The sequence below is a fragment of the Delphinapterus leucas genome, chromosome 6, assembly GCF_059928025.1.
Source record: "Delphinapterus leucas isolate spDelLeu-1000000601 "Yukka" chromosome 6, BTC_Dleu_Yukka2, whole genome shotgun sequence".
NCBI classification, from domain to species: Eukaryota; Metazoa; Chordata; class Mammalia; order Artiodactyla; family Monodontidae; genus Delphinapterus; species Delphinapterus leucas.
In genome coordinates this window covers 80,254,453-80,268,392 of record NC_143134.1, presented here as the reverse complement: position 1 = coordinate 80,268,392, position 13,940 = coordinate 80,254,453, and the positions used below count along the sequence as shown (strand labels likewise).

At 33.6% G+C, this 13,940-nt stretch overlaps 1 protein-coding gene across 4 annotated transcripts in view; it reads left to right on the top strand.

Annotated features, from left to right (window-relative positions):
* Positions 1-13,940, top strand: part of CARNMT1 (carnosine N-methyltransferase 1) — a 40,223-nt gene that overhangs the window by 6,741 nt on the left and 19,542 nt on the right. For all 4 annotated transcript variants that reach the window (XR_016393576.1, XM_022573487.3, XM_022573490.3 and 1 more), the window contains exons 2-3: positions 1,230-1,425; positions 2,267-2,430. Coding sequence is in view for 3 of the 4 variants with exons in the window: in XM_022573487.3 (XP_022429195.3) it covers positions 1,230-1,425; positions 2,267-2,430 (360 nt within the window). In the remaining variant the exon portion in view is untranslated. The remainder of the gene's footprint in view (positions 1-1,229; positions 1,426-2,266; positions 2,431-13,940) is intronic.

Below are 13,940 nucleotides of genomic sequence, written 5' to 3'. Positions count from 1 at the left end.
CTTATCCTTTTCCCCTCATAGGACATCATTTTCCTGCATTTTCGTTTCCTTACTTTCCTTGTAGTTTCTCTACATATGTTTAGTCCCTACAGTATGTTGCTTATTTTTATATAAGATGGAATTGTACATTATGTATTTTTCTGCAAGTTGATTTTGTCAACAAATGTTTTGTTTCTGAGTTTTATCCATATTATAGTGTGTAGCTGTATTTATTAACTGTATTCTGTGTATAACTATACTGTATTTTCTTCGTTCAGTCTACTGGTGATAGACTTTTTGGGTTGTTTCCAGATTTTTTGCTTGTTATTTCTTACAGTGCTGTGATGAGACTTATTCATGTGTCATGTGCCCGTTTGCAAGTTCCTTGAGTATGTGTCTAGGTGTATGATTGCTTGGTCATAGGGAGTCTGCATATTAAGCTTTACTAGGTAATGCTAAATTTTCTGAAGTGGTTGTACTAATTTACGCACCCACCATCAATCAGTATATAAATATTCTAAATCTTCCACACTTTTACCAGTATTTCATATAGTCAGGCTTTAAAATTTTGCCCATCTGATTGATGTAAAATGACATTTCATTTTGAGCATAATATTTAACTTTTAAAAATGATGTTCTTTTTAGGTTTTATTTCTTTAAAAAGTCCTCAAAGTGACCGTTAGAGTTATCTGGAAACTTTTGGAATACAAAGTGTGAATATCGTCATGTAAAAAGCTGTAGAATTTCAGTTTTTCATTTGTTTACTACTTTTGTGGTATATAAGATCTTTTACAATATTTTAAAAAATTCAACTTGGTTGGCTCTTAATAATTTCAAAACACATTTTGTATATATTCTAAAGTAACTTCAGAGCAGCATTCTGCTACTTGATAGAGAAATCTAAAATTTCTAAAATCAAAGCTGTTCTGCTGAAAATTTTAATTTTGGAAATTGAAATCATAAAAATAAACATGTGCATTAATCCTCTTTACGTTTCCTTTTTTCTCCCTTCTAATTGGTGCAGGTGTTTTAACTATTTGTCTTTTGTTTGGTTGCTTAGAGAGTTTGTAATAAGATGAAAATATACGAAACTTCGTAAATCGATATCCTTTAAGAAACCAAAAGATTGAAAATGGCTGGACAGTATCCAACATTATAAGGAAATAATTGTACAGGAAGAGAAACTTAAAATAAGATTGGCCTCTGGTGAGAATTCTTTGCCAATTTAAAAAACACCTTTTATGTTTTAGCACCAGTATGCATGAGCGAGTGCACCGAACAGAAAGACAATTTCGATCACTCCCAGCTAATCAGCAGAAACTACTTCCGCAGTTTCTTCTTCACTTGGACAAGATCCGGAAGTGCGTTGATCATAATCAAGAAATACTACTCACCATTGTGAATGATTGCATACATATGTTTGAAAATAAAGAATATGGAGAAGACGTATGTGCAAGTTTGTTCTATTTGTTTTTATTTTAGGGTTTGACTTCTATATTTTGAGATCTTTATCTTCCTGGATTTCATTTTTATGAAATGAAAGAGTCATTGGCTCTACTTAGAGAATGTTTTCACTTGTATGTTCAGTCATTTTATTAGGTTTAATAGAACAGTATGCCAGAAACTGGATTTGTTCACTGATTTTTTTCCCCTAAAAGTACTAAGATAATTGTGGGCATTTTGATACACTTTTCACAGTGTTCCGCCTATTGTGGCATATGGAGTTAGTGACTTACATTTTTATCAACAACTTTCCGAGCTGTGTGAAATTAATTTCCCTTGCTAAACATTATCTTCAGAATCTTGCATCTATTGATGTTCATCTTTTACTCTAAAAGATTATTTTCACTTATAAATCTCAAGGGACTGGAAGTAATAGAAACTGAAGTCCTGTTTTTGTATCCACAGGATAGGTACAGTTGGGCCACTCCAGTGTGAGCCTTTCCATGCTGCCCCATCAATGACCTGGAGTCTCTTTCTTTCCTTTCTTAGACGGAGAGAATATTTGGTCTCCATAGCAGCTCAGTTCTGGTCCTCTCTTGAGTAAAGACTGCTTAATTATATGGTGGTTTCATGATTAATGGACCATACTGTATTGAGGGTAGAAGTGAGACCACCAAACTCTTTTCATTTAGAATCTCAAGCTGCACTTGAACCCCGGTCAAGTTGAAAGGCTAGTGACCTACCCTCTAAACCATCTATAAAGCCCCTTAGTAGCATGTTTATTTAATCATATTCAAGATTGATTACTTTCTGAGAAACTAATTGATTTCTGTTTTTTAAACAGGAGAATGGAAAGATTATGCCAGCATCCACATTTGACATGGATAAGTTAAAATCCACATTGAAACAGTTTGTGAGAGACTGGAGTGAAACTGGGAAGGCAGAAAGGGATGCCTGCTACCAGCCAATCATTAAAGAAATTTTAAAAAATTTTCCAAAAGAGAGATGGTAAATAGTATCTTGTTTTTAACCAGTTTCTTTAAGATATGTAAGCACTGAGTTTCTCTAAGAGATATTTCACAGTGTTGATTCATTTTTACAAGTTGCTGTGTGACTGTATTTTTTCATGTGTGGGTGTATGCTGTTATATTTGTTCTTGGGTACTTTGTGTGAGATTGCAGTTAGTGTTTTGAATAATTATTGTTCTAGCACTATGGGAAATTACTCTATCTAGAAATTACATAATGAGAAGATTAGATTGAATGTTTATTATCAGTGACCTTTTTTTTATAATTTGCTTTATAGCAGAGCAAAAAGCTGCAAACTATTTTAATTTTCCTCATTATGGCATATTTGTAAACAAGTGAGGGATCTATAGCTCAGAGAAGAGATTCTTAACTTTTATATGCCATGAAAACCTTGAGCAGTCTGAAGCTCATAATTTTCTTTTTCAGAATAACATAAGTGAATAAAATAACATCCATAGGATTACAAAGAAACCAGTTATTTTGAAATATACTTATGAAAATACTTAAAAAGCAAATGTTATGTAACCTGCTTTTCATCATGTATCACATTAAACAAAAGTCTTGCAGGAAGTGTTAATGTATTTTGAAAATAACTGAACGGTATATGCTATTTTGAGAATCTCAACAGCTAATGTGAAGTGAATATATATATGATTTCTATTGGTGATACAGTTACAGGTACTCCTAAAACTACTATTGTTTGTTGTCTACATTCATAATTGACAAAAGAATAATCAGTTAAAGGTTAATGAAATGAAAATGTAATTTTTTTCCACCCCCTTATAGGTACAGTGAATTCTGTCTGTAGACCTCTTTGGTCCATGGATCCCAGGTTAGAAACCTGACTTACAGGTTATATATTTAAAGAGAAACACTGGGTGGAGTTCAGTCTATTGTTTTAAAGGATCATTGTAGAGAGAGAGGCTCCTTTTCCTCATCTTCTTCCTCTCCTCATTGATTGACATCTTTAAGTTTGGATGTATCCATTCAGAAATTTCCGTACATATGTGTGTGTCCCTTCTCTCCCTCTCTTTTTTGAAAACTTTTTATTTTGAAATAACTTCAAAATTACAGATAAATTGTATGAATTGTACAAAGAGCTCCCATATATATTTTTTTACCTAAATTCACCAATTCTTAGCATTGTACATTTGCTTTTTTATTTCCTTTCCTATTTCCCTTCCTTCCTCTTTCCCCCCTTTATGTGTTAGTCTGTAGCCGTACATATACATGATAATTACTTAAACTATTTGAGAGATTAGTTTCCATATATCATGCTTTTTCACTGCTTAATACTTGAGTTTTTTTCCTTAAGAACAATGATACTCTCTTACATAAGCATACAGTGCAGTTACCAGATTGAGGAAATTTAAACTTGGTTACTGCTTTCTAATCAATGGTCTATATTTAAGTTTCATAAATTATCCTAATAATGTCCTTTATGACACTTATTTTTCTGTACAGTTTAGGATCCAATCCAGGATATTGTGTTATGTTTAATTCTAATGTCTTTAATCTGGAACAGTTCCTAGGCCTTTTTTTGACTTTCATGACATTAACATTTTTGAAGAATACAAGTAAGTTATTTTATAGACTCTTCCTCAGTTTGTCATTGTCTGATGTTTCTTCATGATTAGATCTAGATTATATGTCCTCTCGCAAAATAATAGATAATTGATGTTGTATCCTTTTCAGGATATCACCTTCAGAGACGTGCAAAGTCTGTTAGCCCATCATTGATGATTCTAATCAAGGTGTTATTTGGTTTTCCCACTGTTTAGTTACTGTTTCTCTTCTTTTTTAAAAATAATTAATTAATTAATTAATTTTACCACGTTGGGTCTTCGTTGCTGAGCGCAGGCTTTCTCTAGTTGCGGTGAGTGGGGGCTGCTCTTCGTTGTGGTGCGCGGGCTTCTCATTGCGGTGGCTTCTCTCATTGCAGAGCATGGGCTCTAGACGCTCAGGCTTCAGTAGTTGTGGCTCACGAGCTCTAGAGCACAGACTCAGTAGTTGTGGCACATGGGCATAGTTGCTCCATGGCATGTGGGATCTTCCCAGACCAGGGCTCGAACCCATGTCCCCTGCATTGGCAGGTGGACTCTCAACCACTGCGCCACCGGAGAAGTCCCTGTTTTTTTTTTATGGAAGTAAGCAGATAAGTACTTTTTTCTTTTTAAGTACCCCCTTTTTCATACACAAAATGGAGCATACTATATATTTTATTTTGCACTTGCCTTTTTCCACTTAATCCTCGATTAGCTCTGTATCAGTTCATGGAAATCTTACTCAATCTTTTTTTTTTTTTAAACAGTTTCAGAATACTTCAACCAGTCTCTTATATTTGGTTATTTAAGTAAAGTAGCTGGCAGTATCTTGCAATTATAATGCTACAGTTAATAACCTTGTGCATGTATATTTTTGTATTTTTGGAGATGTATCTTTAGTGTAAATTCTTAGATGTGGAATTGCTGCATCTGAAATGTAAATGTATATTGGTTGCTGTGCAACAAAATACCATAAATTTAACTGCTTAAAACAACACATATTTATTATTTCATAGTTTCTGTGGGTCAAAAGTCTGGGCATGGCTTCACTGAGTTCTCTGTATAGGATCTTATAAGGCTGTAATCAAGATGTCTGCTGGGCTGTGTTCTGATCTAGAGGCTTGACTGTAGAAGCATTGACTTCCAAGCTCACTCAGGTTGTTGGCAGGATTTGTTTCATTATGGTTTCAAAGTAACCATGTTAAAGGAAACAATTAAGTGGCATTAGTACATTCACAGTATTGTGCATCCATCATCTCTGTATACTTCTAAAACGTTTTCATCAACCCAGAATAAATCCCATACCCATTAAACAGTTACTCGCCATTCTCTTCACCCCATTCCCCACCTTTGTCAGCAGTGTGACTAGATGTGGTTTTCTTTGTGTTTCTCCCACTTGAGGTTGGCTTTGCTTTTGGGGGTTTGAGTAGATATATATCACCGAATCAATAATTCTTTGCTCTTATCTCTTCACATGATTCTCCTGCCTTTTTCTCTATTTCTTTCTCTTAGCGTTGCCAGTTACATATATATTAAACTGTTTGCTATTGTCTCTCAGGTTTCAAGTGGCTCTTTTTCTACATTGCCCCTCCCCGTTAACTCATTTTTTATTTTAGTTGGGATAATTTCTATTGACTTCACTTGAACTTCACTGATTCTTTATTATGCCAGTCTGTTGATAAGCCCATTGAAAGACTTTAAAATATCTGTTTTATTTAGTGAGCCTTTAACATGTAATGGATGCTGATCCACCTTGTTTGAATACTTTTATGTCTGTGTGCCATGTAGATTGTCTTTAGCTGAATAAGTATGAAAATCACCCAATGTATTTCTGCTTGTGACCAGTAGTTTTTTGGCATGCTGTGCTGTAATTATGTTCTGAACACACAGTTGAAGAGATAATAGATTCGTTGTATACTTTTGATTTTTTTTAATCACTTAAAGCTTTCATAATTTTTATTCCATTGTTGATGAAGTCATGACACTACTGATGTTCAATTCTATAAATATTTCTTCAGTCAAGTGTATAGGGTTCTGGGTGTGAGACCCAGAAATAGCTCAGTAAGCGAGTAACTTTGGACGCCCCACAATTGAATTTATCATTATTTCAGCCATGTTGTCAGACTTAAAAAAGAAAAAAAAAGACGACTGCTTATTTCTGCATGTCCAGATATCTAATGCACAAGATTCGGATGTAGAATCGGTAATAATTCACTGCCTTTTTGTGTGTGCTCTGCAGATACGATTTAGAAAGAAGTTTTTTAGTGACATGTTTTTTCTAGAAAGAGGTTTATTCTTAGGCTTCAAAACTAGGCAGATTTCAAATATTCAACTACAGATATTTCAGATTTCAGATTTCAAATGCTTGACATATATAGTACTCACTTGACAAGCTTTTAATTTACATTTTTATTGTCCATAGGCTTTATTAATGCATTTTTATACTTTATTATGTCTGGATTGAAGATGATTTTCATAGATAAGATTTGACTCTTTTTCTTTTTTTGCATGTGTTAATCCATTGTTAGATATATGATTTGCAAATATTTTCTCCCATTCTGTAGGCTGTTTTTACTTTCTTGATAGTGTCTTTTGATGTACAAAATTTTATAATTTGAAGTCCAGCTTATCAGTTTTTTTCTTTTGTTACCTGTGCTTATCATACCATATCCATTAAATCATTGCCAAATCCAGTGTCATGAAGATTTTCCCCAATATTCTCTTCTAAGAGTTTTATAATTTTAGTTCTTAAGCTTAGGTATTTGGTCCATTTTGAGTTAATTTTTGTATATGGTATCAGGTAAGGGTCTGACTTTATTCTTTTACATGTGAATATCCAGTTTTCCCAGCACCATTTGTTAAAAAGACTGTCTTTCCCCCACATTGAATTGTCTTGGCACTGTCCTTGAAAATCAATTGACCATATGTGACGGTTTATTTCTGGACTCTCTATTCTATTCCATTGGTCTATGTGTCTGCCCTTTGCCAGTACCGTACTATTTAAATTTCTGTAACTTTGCAAGTTTTGAAGTCAGGAAGTGTGATTCGTACATTTTATTCTTTTTCAAGATTGTTTTGGCTATTTGGGGCTCCTTGCAATTCCATATGAATTTCAGAGTCAGTTTTTCCATTTCTGTGAAAGAGGCTATTGGAATATTGTTAGGGAGTGTGTTGAATAGGTAGATTGTTTTTGGTGTATTGATATCTTAATAATGTTAAATCTTCCTATCCATGAATACAGGATGTCTTTCCATTTATTTAGGTGTTCTTTAATATCTTTAAGCTTTGTTTTTTAGTTTTCAGTGTACAAGTTTTCAATGTAACACCTCCTTGTTTAGATTTATTCCTAAGTTTTAAATTCTTTTAGATGCTATTGTAAATGGAATTGTTTTCTTAATTTCCTTTTCTGATTGTTCATTGCTGATGTATAGAAACAACTAACTTTTTTATGTGTTCATCTTGTACTCTGCAACTGCTTAATTTGTTTATTAGCTCTAGTAGCTTTCTTCTGGATTCTTTGTGTTTTTCTACATATAGGAGCATCTCATCTGTGAATATAGTTTTTACCTCTTCCTTTCCCATTTAAATAGCTCTGGAAGTACATAACAGTACATAGCAGTGGTGAAAGGGGGCATTTAGCTCTGGGTTTTTCATAAATACCCTTTTTTATATTGAGGAATTTTCCCTGTATTCCTGTTGTCCTGAGAGTTTTTGTCATGAAAGAATGTTGCCTTTTGTCAAATACCTTTTCTGTGTCAGATGAAATGATCATGTTTTTTTTTCCTTTGTTCTGTTAATTTTTTTCTATTCTTAAAGCCTACCTTTGTTTACTTTAATAAATGTTACAAGTTTTTTGTTAATTTTTATCGATAGTCTTACCTTAAATATTCTACAACTATTAGAATTATAATCTAGTCTCATTATTTCCTTATTTTTCATACTTTTTATAAATATATGTTTTCAGTTTTAGGAACTTTTATAAATATTGCTGCTTCCAAAAATATATTCTTAAAGTTCCTACTTGGTGCACTCTCTTAATGTATATACTGTTTATAAAATAATGGATAATATAGTTTGATAGCTTTTGTAAACATAAAATCCAGGTATTTCTCAAAATTCAAAATATCTTTGTTTCTGAAAAGTAGGTTGTGAGATAAGACTTTTTACTGTTGGAGTATACAAAAGTTTGGGTATTTTTGGAAGGCTGAATGTCCAATGCTTAAGTCAGTATAATTTCTAGCACTTTAAACATGATTTCGTTCATACTCAGTGATCATTGAATCATGTGTATTACCATGGTATCCAGTCAGCGTAACAATGTTAGCTGTACTAAAAAGCCATGTCATTGTTAAAGGTACTTACTGAACTAGCATAAGTATTATTTTACTATTATTTATCTGTTATTGTTATTATTATTTTAAAATTTATTTATGTATTTTTGGCTGCATTGGATCTTAGTTGCAGCACGTGGGATCTTTCATTGTGGCACGCAGGCTCAGTAATTGTGGCGTGTGGGCTCTCTAGTTGTGGCGCACGGGCACAGTAGTTGCGGTGCGTGGGCTTAGTTAACTCGCGGCATGTGGGATCTTAGTTCCCCAACCAGGGATCAAACCCGCGTCCCTTGCGTTGGAAGGACCACCAGGGAAGTCCCTGTTATTGTTGTTGTTATTATTATTATTATTACTGTTGGCAGATACAATGTAGACTGGTGAGAAAAGGATGAATTCACTCAGTGTTTCTAACATTAACTCTTAATGTTTCTTTAAAATAAGTAAATAATTGAAAAAAATTTTTGAATAGGTAAAACATTTTGCAGGGTTCAAAATTTTAAAGGTTTCAAAGGATATAAAGTTTCCTACCCAGCTACCCATTTCCCTTCCCTGAAAGTAATCAATGTTATAAAAGTGGACATTGATATATGAACTTTAAATGAAGTGCACCAAAATATCAAACTTTATTTTTGGCATTCTGGTACCCAATGGAAAATTTACATGTTTCTTCCTATGTCATTTGTTTTGCTTGTTAAACTTAGATTGGTTTCCTTATAACAGATAAGATGAGCTATTAAAAAAAAACGTAAAAAATAAACCTAATAAAATACAGCAAAGCCTTTATCCATATTAAAGTTATAACTTTGCCATAAAAAGTAAACTCCGAGTCCTGGAAAAGGGAAATAATTATAGCCCTTCAGAATCCAGGTTGACTCTAGGTAAATCCTGGTTAAGTTTGGGTCTCAGATAAATTTTTAGGATTCTGTTTGTGCCACAGCAAGCGCGTGAGAATTTTATATTTTTACACTCAGGCTGAATTTGACTTACATTTATGTCAGCTAGCCTTTGGATTGTGTTCTTTTCTTTTTGAAATTTCAATAAAGGCCTTTTCTAACTGAGCTGTCTGCAAAAAACAATATACCTAAACATGCATAAATTAACTGTACTTGTGATCATTAAAATAATTTTTCCTATGAAAGCATATTTGTCTTATCAGTTTGTCCAATTTGTTCCTGTTTAGAATTTTTAAGTGTCTGAGTTTACAAGTACAAGCAGCTTTGAAGCCACAGATTAACATCTATATTGGGGTCTATTTTTAAATTAAGGAAATGCTGTTTTAATTGTGCTGAATGCCAAACACTTCAGTAGTTATTAGCTCAAGAATTTAGTGCTATAAAGTTTATAGTTGCTAAGGAGAGATTCTTAGGTACGAGTCCTATTTGAAATGGGAAATCACAACCATGTAGAATCATATTCTCTTAATGAATCCTGAAATTTTCTGGACTGTACTTTCTAGAGCTTAATTTTGTTAACCCATTCTATTTTAGAAGAATTTGAAGTGATATTTTGTTTGTGGGTGGTAAATCTATTATGCCTTTGCATTTCAGTATATGTCTAACACTTCAAGAAGACAATGATACACTATTGACTATATTGAATATATTTTTTCTTTTATATAGTTGAGCATTAGGAAGAAATATGCTGAGCTTTAAAGAAGCATTTTTCACTTAGATTGAAATAAAGAATGTAAGTTATAATATATAAAAGGGTTTAAAAAAATCATATTGTTTAATCTATCAGAGATAGTAACTGTTAAGATTTACACATTTTGAAAGGATTATTTTTAGCTGTAAGAAACCATTTTAAAAGAGCAAATGGAGATTGCCAAATAATGCCAAAGTAGTTTAGAGACTGAAAATAGTCTCTTTTTTCTATCCAGAAAGTCCTCTTAGACCAAAGACAGATATATATTTCAGATTTCTTTCAAATCAAGATCTCAAGCACCTACATTCCAGGATTTCAAGTGCTTACAAATCTAGAGTAATAACTCAGTGGAAAAACAATTCAAGACTATAACCTAGTAGAAAAATAGTGTAAATAGTAAACAGAAAAAGAAATACAGGGTGCTTAATCTCATACAAAAATGCAAATGTAAAGACCACACTAAGGGGCTTCCCTGGTGGCACAGTGGTTGAGAGTCCGCCTGCCGATGCAGGGGACGCGGGTTCGTGCCCCGGTCTGGGAAGATCCCACATGCCGCGGAGTAGCTGGGCCCGTGAGCCATGGCCGCTGAGCCTGCGCGTCTGGAGCCTGTGCTCCGCAACGGGAGAGGCCACAACAGTGAGAGGCCCGCGTACCGCAAAAAAAAACAAAACAAAAAAACCACACTAAGATGCCATTTTCATCCATTATATTGTAAAGATTTAAAAGTTATATAACTTACTGAAGGTGTGAGGAAACATGTTGCTGATGGAAGAATAAATTAGTAAAATTTTATGGAGGGCAACTTGGTAATTTTAACAAAATTCTAATGCATATCTTTTGATCCTTGCAGTTCAGTTTTGGGAAAGCTATCCACAGAGGTACATGAGGGAAACTATTTATGCCGAGGATATTAGTTTTAATGTTATAATAGCAAGAGATTGGAAACAATCTAGTTGTCCTTAATTATCAAATTTTGATACATTATTATACAGTATTACAGTGGACTACTTATTCAGTCATAAAATAGGTTAAGAAAGCTCTGTGCACTGATTGGGAAAGAAGTTCAAGATACATTAGATCAGGATTGGTAAACTTTTTCTTAAAGGGCCAGCTAGAAAATATTTTAGATCTTGAAGGCAATGTGGTCTCTGGGGACTGACTATTTCGCTCTCTTGTCATGGGAATGCAACCATAGACACTACATAAATGACTGGACATGGCTGTGTTCTAAAACCTTATTTGCAACTACAGGTGATTGGCTAGTGGGTCATAGTTGCTGACCCCTGTATTAAATGAAAGAAGCGAAGTGATGAGCTAGGTATATAAACTATAACAGAGATATGAATGAAGTACTGAAAGCATTGAGTAGTGACTTAAAGCTTTGCCTGGGATATTTGGAAAAAGAAAGACTTTATAGATTCGGTGATAATTTAAGCTCAGTTTCTATAGGAGCTCTAAAGATTAAGGTGAGAAAGTGTTTTCTGAAATGGATGAGAAGTTGTCTTGCTGATATATGGAGTTCTTTATTGGGAGTAGATAAGTAAGTTGGGACCATATTTTTGAAGGGGCTAGACACTAATTCTGATTTCTAACCCATTTTCTAGTTTGAATAAAAAGTGTTTCAACATCCAACTCTGTTAAACCTTGACATTTTGCCATAGTTGCTTCAGATCTCTTTTTTCTGTATTTTTTAAAAGAAACATTACAGATACACTTGAAACTGCCCTGCAAACAATACAGAGCACATTCTTCTCTCTTTCCAGAGATAACAACTAATATAAATTTGTTACTCTAATCTTACCTTCCTGCATTAGCTACGTGTCTATATACATGTACATAAACAACACATTGTGTTCTGTCTGTTTTAAAAGGTCATATAATGGTTTGTGGTGTCATTTCACAATTGTTTTTTTGCTCAGAATTGTGTTTTTATGATTTCTCTGTATGGACCAGCACTGTTCAACAGAAATACAATGCAAATTGCCTGTGTTACTTTAAATTTTCTCGTAGTCACATAAGAAGTGTAAATGGAAACAGGTGAAATTAATAATATACTTTAATAACCCAGTATATCTAAAATATATTAACATATAATCAGTATACAAGGTTATTAATGAGATATTTTACATTCCTTTTTTATACTAAGTCTATGAAATCTGGTATTTATTTTATACTTGAAACACATCTCAATTAGAACTAACCACATTTTGAGTATTTAGTAGCCACAAATGAGTTGTGGCTTTTACCATGTGAATTGCTGTGATTCAAATAGAACCCAGCACTTTTGATGCTTGAAAGTTGTGCATACTCCTATCACCAGGGGTCAGCTAAGTGTCACTCTGCTGACACACCGAGAAAAAGAATTTTGTGTGTTGGAATTTGCTGATTTGCAGCTGCTATGCAAAAATCATTGTGTGTACAATAAAGGAAACTTCTTTCAAGAACAACATTTCCTGCTGGTAAAATAGTTGGATCACAAATTTTGGTGCAAACATGATCCACGGCCTCTTCAGACACACTGGGGCTCTCTGTCGTCTTCATTCTTGCTTGCCTGGGAAACCATTGAAACTTTTCCCACTATTATCAGAGGTGTTAAATTTGTAGTGAATATACTGCTTCTCCATAGTTGGGCCTTAATAACTACATAAACTTGTTTGCTTGCCAGTTTTTTGCCGAGAATCTCAAACAGGCAACATTTGATTACTGAGGCACATATTAGTCATATGGCTCTATTCCCGGTTTTCTGAGTTTAAAGTCAGTTCACCATTAAGGTCTATACTTAGACTTATATGTCTCTTATTCTCCACAGAGTATAAATGCCCTTGACTTTATAAGAACTCATACTAGAAAATGCCTTTTAGAGTGCCTTAGTTTTATACACATTGTGTTTAGAGGGACTTTCTTGTATGCTGTTAATATCCCTTATATGAAGACCCAATTGGGGGAAAAAAAATCTAGCTAAGAACAAAGATTTGGGGAAAAATTCTCCCATTCAGTGCTTGATTCTTGATCATTTTTTCCATTCTTAGAGAATTTGTTTTAATGTGTCTCCTTTAATATTCCCACTAAAATCCTTCTTTTTTCTTTCTGTAATACAAATAATTGATAGATCTATAGTAATCTCTACTAACTCTTGATAGATCTATAGTAATCTCTACTAACTCTTAAGGTAAGGCTTGATGTATTCTGTATTCCATGGCTTTATGACAGCCTTTTAATAGCATTTTTATATAGAAACTTTCTGCCACAAGGTAGGGATAAAGAGTTCTATAGGCCTGATCAGTTTGGAAGTATTTGGTAATAGCTATCATAAAGTTAACTTTCTTTAAGTGAACAAAATAAATATTAGTACAGTTATTAACACAACTTTCCCTTAAGTTTGACATGATTTCTAATTTCTGCATGGTAATCTTTTACTCGGATTATGAGCTGTTCAGAAATTGATTATTAGTGATTGTTTTTATTAAAATTTAAATACTCTATGAATTTACTTCCAGATCCTTTTACCTTCTGTTGCATTACCTTGATTTTTTAAAAAAAATCTAAGCTGAAAACAGCCACTTGTAAAAAAACTCATGATTTTGATTGGGCAAATGGGAAGTGGGAAAAGAAAAGAGGTAGTAGTTCTGGAGAGTAAGTGTTTTGGTGGGTCTGGTGGGGAGTAGAAAATGACAGTGGCCGGTCCTTTATACAAGGGCTAGCATAGAGTCCTACAGCTAGGAGTTTTTCAGATTCTAGTATTAAAAATATATACGTTCATGTTAGATAACTGATATAGGTAGGCCTGAACAGAATGAGAGCATGTACCCATTCTCTTTATTAAAAATTAGTGTTCGCACATACAAACATATTGCATATAGTCTGGAATGAAAAGGAAACATTCTATTTTATTTTAGTGAAAACTATTATAAGGCACCTTGGCATTAGTTTGTCCATGTCAAGTATTAAAGAATATCTTACTAATCATATTA